Genomic DNA, 12,243 nt, shown 5'->3' on the forward strand with positions numbered 1-12,243 from the left:
ACTCCAAACAGCAGAATGGCAAGAATGGCACATGGTGCTGAAAAAGCTCTACAATAGGATCTCTCCCTTTAGGGGGAAAAAAAAGTGTTCATTTCGCCTCTTTTTAGTAAAAAAAGCCCAAAGAACAAACAAACCCAAACCCAAAACCAACCAAACAAAATACCCCCACCAACCACAAATAACCAAAGCACAAAACCCCACCACCAAACCCAAACTACAAAAAAACCCCATAGCATCACAGTACAACTCCAGGCACACAGCATGGATCCCTGGAAATCTTTTAGACCTGATCTAGCAGATAAAAAAGGAAGCTTTCTGGTTTGAAAAGATCAATCTTACTCTGACTTCCCAAGGAAGGTGTTTTTAACCATGAGGATGGTAAAACCCTGGAGCAGGTTACTCACAGAGATGGTGGATGCCCCATCCCTAGAAACAGTCCAGGTGACATTGGACAGGGCTCTGAGCAACCCAGTTTAGTTCAAGGCATCCCTGCCTTGAAGGCCTAGATGGCCTTCAAAGGTCCCTTCCAACCCAAAGTATTCCATCACAAAAAGGTAGCACACTTTGATTTTCATTGCCATCAGAAAGTCCCCCTACAAAAAAAAAATCTTGCTTGTAATTTTATGCTAATTCAACCCTATGGAAAAAAAATATAAAGTATAATTAAAAATCTGCATTTGTTATTTTCTGGGTTAATATAATAGGGGTTGCACCAAAGAAGGGAAGGTCCAATCCTTCCAGTGGTCAGAATGACAGGCAGTCTTCCCTCTTGCTTCCATCTGAGCACTGTAGAGTAGCATTGGATCAAGCAAATTTCTGAAAATATTCTCTGGAAGTAAGGCTAAAAGTCCCCTGCTGAACCATTCCTTTAAATGCATGGCACCACAGCCAGCCATTTTCTCCTCTTCCTTGGACTGAGATGTAACTCACAATCCTTTTCTGACTACATACTGGTTACAACACAGACCATGTTGAGTACGTGCAAGTTCAACAGAAGTTTGTAGTGAGCAAGACATTCTAGCTCCACACCACAGATGCATATTCAGTATATATCAGACAACAGAACTCTGTTGGGTGCCACAAGAAAATCCTTTCAAAGGGCAAACAAAACTAACTCTTGTCAATTCAGAATTGCATAGTTGCAAATGCCATCACTGTGATGTCTTTTCTCTCCCAATACCCTTACCCTTCTGCTCCATTTCTCCACTCCATCCTCCTGTATAAAAAGTTCATTGCCTTTGAGAATTAGCTCTCTGAAACATAAGGCACACCTGACATGTTTGTTTCATAAAGCAGCTGGTATGATGTGGTTTCATCATTGACAAGGTCATTTCATCTACATCCCAGTCTAAAAATAAATATTAAAGAGAAATGCAAAAAAGCCTTCTGGAATACAGAAATCTGGGTAATTCCCAAATCTAGTCCATACAGAGAAGAACAGGAAAACTAAGATGTTTATGTGTGTTCACAAGCATCACTTTACAGCAGTGGATCAAACCTACCTTGATTGAATCTACAAAGAATCTACCAGGTCTAGTAGAATTGAAAGAGAACCCCACACTTGGTTCCTTACCATGGTGATATTGCCACTCAATAATAATGTGTTTTCCTCCAGAACTGGACCCAGTGATAGGGACAGCAGAAACCTCATTAACTCTGAAAGGAAATATTTAAAAAAAAACCCTGCTGTATTCAAATGGCACAGAGTTCATCAGGTATCTTCTGAATAACAACCCTCAGCAACTATTGCATGCTGTGCACAGCAGGGAAAGTTTCCTTATCCTGAAAAGTCACTGCTGCCACCTGGTCCGTGCCCTGGAGACAGCACAAATCAGATTTCCATCTCCTTTGCTGAAGAGCCCTGGTGGCTGCCAGGGGCTGGCAGCTGCTGCCACCGGGTGGCTCAGCAGCGAGGGACAGCCAGAGGTGCTGGGGACAGGAGGAGGGAGGGATGCTCCATCCTCCCAAGGGATGCTGCCCCTCCTCAAGGGGGCTCAGAGCTCCCTCAGGCTCCTCTGCTGCCCGTGCTCACCTTCCTGTAGTGGGTGGCACTGCCCAGAGAAAGCTGGGAGAAGGGATCTCTGGGGAAAATAAACACAGGAGATGGTGATCTCTGTGAAAAAGAGACTAGAGGCTATTAAAAATTCTTCAGAAGAGGGATTCTAGTCAAAGCTGGAGATATAAATTAACCAACTATTGGTGCATGCTTGATGCTTGGTATAATTAGCATCACTGGGGAAAAAGGAAGAAGAAAGAAATGAGGGATAGCTTGAAATAGATCCAGCCAGAGGGAGAATAACTGAGCAGGGCCTGTAATTATTTAAGCACAAAACAACAAATAATTCACCTAGGGAAAACTGCTTTAAGCTTATCTTTTATCCCTATGAGATATAAGAGTATTTTAGGAAATTGTCCAGAACTGCAGGGAAAGGCATATACAGTAGTCATTCTCAAGACAACATGAAACTTATATCTGTCAAAATATTCTCCCTGATTCTCACTACAGTGGTTTCATTTGCACCTTCAATCCATTTTGATTTACTCACTTGACCAGGGTAGAAGAAGATTACAGAGCTCATTTTCACCATACTTCTTCTTTTTCCCCCCCATTTTGATCTAATCTTAAAATGAAAAAAAAAACAAAAAAACCAAACCAAAACAAAACCCAGACTGTCATTTGCAAAGTGGTAGGAGAATTGATATAAGATACTGTAGTCTGATTGGTTTTGGAGTTGGAAAGAAATTTTCCTCCTTGTTGTTTCAAGTTACCAAAGTGTCTCATGTTAGATAATCAGCTCAGTTCACGGATTTGGAACATGGAAATATTTGGCAGTTTGCTAGTAAATCATTAGCTTTAAAGACCACATAGCACACTGCATGCTGACTTTCTTCAATTAGTTAAAGAACTTGTTGATCAAGGGCATGGATCACTGGATGGTGAGTTTAAACCTATCAACAATGAACTTCATGCTTAATTCCCATCTTAAAACTCACAGTCCCTATATGGACCACAAGCTTGAGTAACTACTGGTTTAGCTCACTGGTACAGGGGAGCAGTGACCAAATATACAGAAGGTTTAAATGCCTGAGATTTTGCTGCTAGAAAGAGGCAGGTGGAGGCAAACTTGCTTTGCTGTCTCCACCCTTCTCACAGAAAGAAAATGAGAGATGTACACTGAGAAACGACACAGTTTGAGATGTACAGTACACCATGCCATGGGCTTTACAACCAGTAATACTGGATCTACTGCAAATAACTGGCAGGGAAAATGGCAAGGAAATGAGGTAATAGCCTCAGCACCCACTTAGCAAAGTTGAAAGCTAGTTCTAAAGTCCACTTGTGGATTCATCAGGCACTGGCATTATATGATCAGTGTTGGAAATATTCATACCAGGAATTCAGGTTCATGTGCCAATCACACTATATTATCTCACTAGAAAAGATGATTTTAAACAAAACCAGTTTAAATGGTTTCCATATATAGTATGAAAGACTAATTATTAATTATTCATGCTCCATTCCTTTTGTACCTTAAAAGAAAAAAAAATTCTTACTGTATTCAAAAATATTTCACTCATCCATGTCTTCAAACTAGTCAGCCTTAGTAACATCCACATGATCAGCTTTGCCCTAACCTCTCCTGCATTAATGCTAGACTACTGCTTCTTTATTGGAGTTCTATTTGCATAAAATCAACCTGAAGTTGTAATAATAAGGTTTTCCTTGTTAAGAAAACAGTGTGTGGAACAGGCTCTGCAAGGAAGTGCTCAGCACCAAGCCTGACAGAGCTCAAGAAGTGTCTGGACAATAATCTTAGGCACATGCTGTGATTTTTGGGGTGCTCTGTGCAGGCCCAGGGGTTGGACTCAGTGATACTGATGGGTTCCTTCCAACTCAGCTTATTTCTTTTCCAAAACTCAGTGCAGAAGAAAAGGTCAAATGTGGCTTTCAGATCAAATAATAAAAATATCAGCAAGACCTATATGGAGAGCAGGGAAGGGATTCACAGAAAAATACCAAGAGAAGCTCATTTAAAATCAAGGCCTCTAAGAATTCTCAAAGGTCACCCAGTCTATCCTTCTGGCACAAGATGATTACATCAGTTTAGACAGTTACTTGTCTAACCTGTTTTTCAAGGTCTGCAATGATGAATCTGCACACTTTCCAGATGATGTATCACAATGCTTTAGCATTTGTTTCTGTATTTCCCTTCCTGACATTTGAACACATCTTTCTTTCTGCAGATTTAAGAAAACCCTGCTTATCCTCTCCATTATGGATGGAGAAAAGTTTATTTTCCCTTACTGCATCAACCTTTAATTTTGTTGAACACTTGGGTTCAATCTTTCTTCTCCTCAGAGATGATTTGTTTTAGATTGCTGACAGCTCTTTGTTTTCTTCTTGGCCTTTCCCTCCATCTTTTCAGGTCTCTGTGGGAATGTACAGCCTGCACTCAAATGCTGTACATCAACATTAAATACATCACTAGGTCTTTGTGGGAATTCCCTTTGTACTATCAAATAACATTTTCCACTTTTTGTAGCCACTCACCAAATACTTCATTGTCCTCTGATGACTGCTGGGGTAGTCTGGCTGCTTTTGGGCTCTCCTTAGCTGCTTCCCCCACCTTGGTTTCAGCATTCTGTAAAACAAACATTTACTGAGATTAGCCCTTCTTGTACAGCTCTCAAATAGAAACACTCTTCAAACTTCTTAATTACATTCTTAATGAACGCAGGTGGTTTTGTTATCTTTGCTATACATATGTGGTTGCAAAATATTAAGGAAATATGCTCTCAAAACATCCTGATTTTTTTGAGTCTGTTTTAATTTGATTAGACTAGGTAAGCTGGAGAGTTAGAAAAGACATTTAAACAAGAGAGAGATCTTAAACCATAACAGACTTGCAAGTTTTCACCTTCCCTCCTCATATTTAATTTGATTTTTATTGACATATTCCATGTTGACTTAGTGAACCAAGAGATCTGAAGATAGTACACAAATATTTCCTCTCACACAGCAAAGGTAAGTGAGCTAGAGCTTCAAGTCTTTAACCAATTCATGTACTTGACTGTCTAAAGCACAAGGACTTACTTATTTCTGGAAGAAATCTGCCAATTAGCTACCTAAGTGTTAGACTGGGCCCAGAGATAAATCAACAGCTTCAGCACTTAACTTGCCAGAAGTTAAAATATTTCTTTCCCTAGCTAGAAAAGTCTGAGGAAAACATAAGCTGTGAAACATTGAGTTTTAAATATTTATATTGCTACTAAAGAAAAAATAACTCATGTTTTAAAAATGTTTTATTTTAGTACTCAAGGGAAACATACACAAGCTTACAGCAATGCAGACAGTAAATTGCACTAGCAGTCAGCTGTTGAATGATGGATATGAAATGACTGATACAATATTAAATATTACTGGGAAGAGTTGACTAAGAGCTGGGGAAGGAATAAAAGAGAAATGTTGCATGCCTATGCTTTTCAAAGCACTTATTGCTCTATTCAAGTATGTGCTCATTTGGAAGACTGTGTGATGTTTGGAGAAATACAATTTTTAAGCTCTGACATATATTTGAAAAGGCTGCTATACAATCTGTTAATGAAAAATTACCATCTCTGCTCTCAGAAACAGCACACACTTCTAAATTTCTCTTATTTCCCCTTATTAAAGCAATAAGGAAAGTGTCAGATGATAGGTAGATTAATTCTGTCAACAGAACAGAGGAGTACAAACTTAAGGCACTTAAACTCAAGGGACTTTAAAGCAAGAGAGCAAGGATTTTCAGAAAGAAACGAAAGATAGAGCTAGCAAGCCTACTGGTGTCACACAGCAGCTGAGAACTGGGAAAAGCAGAGGCAGAGAAACTGCCTCAGAGGAACAGGGCAGGTCCTTCCTGAATGAGGAAGGATGTGCAAAAATGAAAGGATTCTGCACTCCCTCAAGGCACCAGCCTGGGTGTGTCCCATGCAGAAAAGCAGGTACCTCTCAGAGGAGGGAAGTCACTTTTAGACTGACTTCAGACTGCTCACCTCAGTCTGGCTTAACTAGAGTCCCTTGGGAAGATGGAGGGACCCAGTCAGGAATCAGTAGTGGCTACTCTGTTGGGCTACACCCAACTTGCTTTGGGCAAACACTTCATGATCAGCACAATTAACTGAAGTCCTGTCCCCAGAGACACAATCTGCCAGTTTGCAGCCACACAGCTTGCAATGCTGTCCACACAGACAAAGGGCATGTGCCAAGGGATGTGCTGGTTGACAGGATCACCTGCATTTGGAGGCCACTGATCTGTAAGCTGCATGTTGGACTCAGGTTCTCCATCCTATTTTAGTTGCTCTATAGTGAGCAGCAAATCAACTATATCTTTGTTGTACAGAGAGATGGAGAACAGCAGTCAACTCTGAAAAAAAGCAGAAGAGGACACCTGCTACAGCAGGGTAAGTCAATCCCAGAGGCAAAAAAAAAACCCACTAAAAATTGTGTCATTGTGGATGAGGCAAAATTAATACATTTAGATGACCAAAAGTTCAGGGCTTTCCCAAATGAAGGGGACAGCTGAACTCCTGATCAGAGATATTGCTCTATGCTTGGTAAAGATGGTGCTTGTTAGCTCCATCTTTAATTGTATTTCATCATATTTAGTGTATGGTAGAGCTGGTGGTACAGGAGGAGAGGGATTGCTGCTCTTTGTGCTCTTGCTCCTCCTGGGAAACAACTGAAAGTCTGTACCCTGCTGCAAGGCATCAAGAGCAGCAGCCACAAACACTACCCAGCCAGCACCCAGCTGTGTCTGTGAAATAAGGTGTCACTCCAAGCTCTTACCATCCCTTACTTTGAGTACAGGGTTTGGCAGTCTCAGGGAAGTTAGAAAGACAGAAAGCTGAGACATTTTGGTTTTACTTAAATCACTGGAAAGAGCTACACAGCAACTGTGCTGTCTGCTCCCTGAGTAAGGCACAATGTTGGTGTTGACAGATGCCAGCTCCAAGATGTTGACAGCAAAGCTGTGTGATGTATCAGCCCAAAACATGACAGTGTTTGGTTGGATATAGTTCTGCTTGGCATGCCTTTTAAAAGGCAAACTTTCAAAAGACCTCCTTTGCCTTTTCTTTTGCATGAAGAATCTACCCAACACATTATTGCTGGCATATATAATACCTGTATTACCAAAACCAATACAAGGCTTATCACTGCAAAAGAACAACCAATGATCCACATGCTCCAAACCAAGCTGTATTGAAAAACAGTCAAAATTTGTTGCTTGATTCTTTTTTCTAGAGTCCTAAAAAATTTTAAGTGTCTCCATCCCTGCAATCAGTGAAGAGAAAATGTGAGAACACATTCCTGAGCTGTGCCAGAAGAGATTCTTTACCTACAGCCACAGTGTGCTTTAGGCTGGTTATAAAATAAAGGCCCTTTGTACATAACAGAGTAAACATAATTCTAACTAGCTCTTTTAGGTTGAGTACTCAATACAATTTTGGCAGTGATGGGGAAATAGATTTATTTTACAGTGTAAGCTCCCAGGAGAGTAGATAATACCTGTTTTTACCAGGAAATAAATATTATGTAGGCCTAAAAACTCAAAAAACTGTCTCCCCCAAAAAGCATTTCCTTGACTACTCATGTTCCAAAATACCATAAAATACCTCAGGAGCAAGCCAGCAGCTACTGCATCATAACAGCTGGGGACAGACTAGAACCACTTCTATTATTTCATAAAGCAGCTTCAAAATGAGATGTGCATAAACACTGCAGCTCTACAGATGTGAATATATATGTATATGCCTGCTCTTGAGTCAGACCTGATAAAAATTGGAATTGCATTATAATCTGCCTCAGTTTTATAAGATATTTTGGCCCAACTTTCCACTGTAGCTGTCCCCTGGTGCCTTAGGACTCACTTCACCAGTTTTCCCATTATCCACCATGTGCACACCACAGTGTCCATATTATACAACATTTTAAAACTTTGATAGGCAAATATACAAATAACCAGTAGCTGTCAAAATATTGGCAACAAAAGAACAGCAATATCAAAAATGCTATATATACACCCATATATATATATATATATGGGTGCCTACTTAGCTGATCTTTACTTGCATGGGAAATATTAAGAAATCCTGAGTTACAGTGAGTTGTATTCTGCAGGTACTACAGTATCAGGCCAGGTTAAAAAGTGCAGTGAGGCATATTACATTTAGCAGCTAAGTCCTCAAGGAACCACAGGCCTTGGAAATTGAAAGTTGTACTCCAGAGTATTCAAGCCAGCTTTTTTAACTACGTTGCCATTTTTGCACACCAGTCAGGAAGGGCTTGATTCTTTTCCTTTAACCACAAAGGTGTTACTCAATGGCTTCATTTTCTAAGTGATAAAACCACACTTCTCATCACAGACAAAATGATTATTCAAGAAGTGTTATGGTTCAATGAGAATTCAAGAAGTCCAGCATCATGCACAGATTCATATTGTCTGTGCTTTCATTCCTGCCTTTTACAATCTACTCCTTTTTCTTATCACATATTTTTAGCTACTATGTTTAACTCTATTCCAATGGCACAAGTGAAAACAGCTAAAATTTCCTTTCTTTTTGGAAAAGTGCCACACAGGGATCAAAAGCTGCAGCAAGACAGCACAGACTGAGTGCATGAGCAGCTGCTTTGGCAGCACAGATATTTCTCCAGCTCCTTTGCCATTCATTCCTGCCCACAGAACATTACCTTCCCTCCACAAAACCCAGCAGCACTGGGGCCATGGTTAAGCACTTGATTATTCCTCCATGCTGCATCTACAAAACTAAGCTAAACAACAGGCACCACCTCAAAAGACGGACAAGAGTTTCTAGTGCATAAAACCAGATCTGACTGGTAATAAACCTTCACTTTGAAATAACAGGAAAAGAGGGAGTTGTTGCAGGCAATAACAATCTGCATAATCTAAACCATATTCATAGCAGACTGTACTGCTCCAGCTGAAGAACTCTGCAAAACATTCCTGGTTTTCCACTTCTGCAATGATATTTCCCTGAACTCAACCACACAATGCTACCTTTCATCTAATATTTAAAAAATGTATGCATGATGTTCAGGCTATAGTATACCTTCAGGACAATTTATACATTGTCTCTTCTCAGAGATAAATGATTTTCCAGAGAATTCCATGGGGTAAATGTAAGAAAATTCTTTAAAACATGAATATGTGCTCCTTCAAAATTGTGACAGTAACAGGACTGACACACAAGTATAGTAAGTCTGTCAAATACATGGATTTTTCTCTAAATACCAAATACTGCTGCAATCAGCAGGGCAGGATATAAATCAATCTTAAGAGTCATAATTTCCCAGTAATTTTTGTATTCTGCATCTCCAGATTAAGTACTAACAATGTTTCTGTCATAAAAGCTGGAGAAATTTCTTTTTACTTCTTATCAGACACATCAACCAGTGTCAAAATTTTAGCTCCTGTTCGTTGACAGGAATTTCTACACATACAGCTTAACACAGTCAAACATATGAGATGCTGTGGACATCACTTGTTAGCAGCAGGAATTCATGGAATGGCAGCTGGCCCTCTTCAGCTGAGCAGAGATCTGGACCTGCACTAACAAGTATGTTCAAACATATTCTTGTACTCGACCACTGATTCTTCATAAATGAGCAGATTTCCCAAACACCTTTCTGTTCATACAGAAATTCATACACACCTGTCAAAACCTTATTTAAGGTATAAGAAAGAAAAAAAAAAAGACAGGGTGATGGAAAAGGAGAGGGCTAGAGTTTCCAAGGACAGTTTGCTGTTCCTCTTAGCTTCAACAGCTCAGTGCTACTGCTGCTGTCACCAAAGGAGAGCTTCAAAAGAAGTTGCAAACAAAAGAATTCTCATCACTAACCCCCAAGGCAGACCAAGGCACTTTGAAAAAGGTCTGAGAAGCCTCAAACACATTATCCAGGTCTTTGAAGAAACTAATTCAGTCTATTTTGCAACTTTAAAATACCAAGGGGTTGAAGTAAAAAATACTGAATTCCAACTCAAAAGTGTGCTACATTCCACATTACAGTTCCATGCTATTTTGTTCTGTGCTTCCCTTCTTTTATGAAAAGTGTTTTAAAACTACTTCTGTTTGTAGAGAATATTCACAGAATATTCTAAGTTGAAAGGAACCCACTGAGTCCAACTCAAGGCAATGGCCCATACTGGGATTGAACCATGACTTTGGTGTTACCAGCACTCTGCTCTGTGTTCTTACAAACTGGGTTAATACAGAGACTATCTCACCTTTAAAATGCTCCTGACCACACTGGGGTTCTCATATTTTATATCTGAGGTCTCTGCAGCTCAGAATGTAATGTAATGGATGAAGATAATCAATGGACCTACAGTGCACTTTTTAGCTAGCTTTGACTAGTCCATACAGTACCTCCCTATGCTGAGAATGGAGTTTCGAGCATGCAATAGGAAGAAAATGAGGGTTATATTACTGTGTCCATACAACTCACAGAGGCAAAAGGAATTTGGCAGCAAGCTGTTAAAATGACAGTGTTCATTTGGGAAACAAAACTAAATAAAAAACAGGTCAGACAACTCTGTGCAAGATTCAAGAATTTTGCATTAATACTGTGAACTGAAAAAAAAAATCTCAGGTGCCCTGTGCATAGGGGTAGAGAGGGAGAGGAAAAGCTTTTGAGTGACCTTTTACTTTGTAGGTACTCCTAAGATACTGCCAGGATCAGGAATCCTCCTAGAGCCACAAGGAATTTGTGAAACAAGTAAAGACAAGACACAAAAATATGCTCTGGGTCAACATTTTCAATTTCAAGCAATTGTCTTTCACTCTGTGCACATTAACCCTGAAACCATACATAGGAAACCCAGATGTGAATCACATCAAATTCAGACAAGTAGGGGCAGGGCTAGAACTTGTAACTTCCTCTGCCAATCCCACCCTGGTCCTACAGAGCAGAGCAAGCATCACCACAAGCAGTGCAGGGGCAACACAAGATGAGACTGAAGAGCAGTGCAAGGACCTACACCCACACTAGGGAACACAGTGAGGTTCAGCAGCCTCCAGAACACCCGACCTGGAACTAATGTTATTAAAGAACATGTGACACCTGCTTTGAAGCCAGGCAGGTTTTCTAGAGCTCCACTGCAAACAGCATCTGGCAGGCACATTGGTGGATGCAGCTCTTGACCTCAGAATCAAAGAGGAACCATAACACTCAAGGGACAAAATCAAAAACAGGTACTTTGGGCACCAAGCACAAAAGCACATCTCTTTTACAAAGGGTGTTCAAGCTGATTTCCACAATAGTCTGAAAAACGACAGCTGTCAATATCAATGCCTTCACAGCCCATTCATCATCTTAATCTCATCTAAACTGAGTGCAAATTTACTTTCCTTTAAGCACTTACTTTAGCCACATGCTGAACAAGTGCAAATATTTCACAGTCTTTGTTTTTCAAGAAAAGGATGTGGTTTAAGTTGCAAATAGAGTGTTAATGCTGCAGCCTCAACCCTCAGTGTAGCTCCTTAAAAGCTTCATAAACCCACTGAACAATGTCGGTGTGTGGTAATTTTCAAATGCCACCACACGAGGTCTTTCTGAAGGGCTAGAACAGAAGCGTACCAGAGCAATCCTGTTTCCTTCACGGAGGCCTCAGTTTGGCAGCTATAGGAAATAAAGATCAAAATGATTGCTGCATAATTAGACATCCTCAGCCTTGAACCCTCCTCAGGGGGCTGTAGAGGACTGAGCGTGGCAGTGAACCTGGTGATGTGCACATTTATTTATCACAGGAGGAGGTGCAGAAGGGTGGCAGTGCCCAGCAGGGCACTGAGCAGCACTGTAATCCTGGCTGGGAGCAGTGCCAGGGGCTCCTGCAGGGATCCTGTGCTGGGCTGCACCCAGCAGCAAAGCAAGGAAAGGCACCCACAGCTCTCCTACACTGCCCTGCAGCTGACCCAGAAACAGCTGGCCACAAAGGAGCACATCTGGGAGACTCCAAACCACGATTCAGTGCAGAAGTTACCTCATATCATCACACACAGAGAGAAGGCTCCAGTCCTTTTGCAGAGTCCCACCACCCATGGCTACGTGAGGATGCGTTGCTGCATTTGCATGATGCTTATGGTTGTTAAAAAACTAAAAAAATAAGAAATTCGGCCTGAAGCAGTGCCCAAATCTGGTTCATCAAACACAAGGATGGATATCTGCAGTAACCCAGGAACAAGAGT

At 40.7% G+C, this 12,243-nt stretch overlaps 1 protein-coding gene across 9 annotated transcripts in view; it reads right to left on the bottom strand.

Annotated features, from left to right (window-relative positions):
* MBP (myelin basic protein) overlaps positions 1-12,243 on the bottom strand; it is a 104,379-nt gene that overhangs the window by 46,182 nt on the left and 45,954 nt on the right. For all 9 annotated transcript variants that reach the window (XM_056483242.1, XM_056483240.1, XM_056483241.1 and 6 more), the window contains exon 3: positions 4,553-4,643. In XM_056483242.1, coding sequence (XP_056339217.1) covers positions 4,553-4,643 — 91 coding nt within the window. The remainder of the gene's footprint in view (positions 1-4,552; positions 4,644-12,243) is intronic.

This window comes from Oenanthe melanoleuca, chromosome 2 (genome assembly GCF_029582105.1).
Source record: "Oenanthe melanoleuca isolate GR-GAL-2019-014 chromosome 2, OMel1.0, whole genome shotgun sequence".
NCBI classification, from domain to species: domain Eukaryota; kingdom Metazoa; phylum Chordata; class Aves; order Passeriformes; family Muscicapidae; genus Oenanthe; species Oenanthe melanoleuca.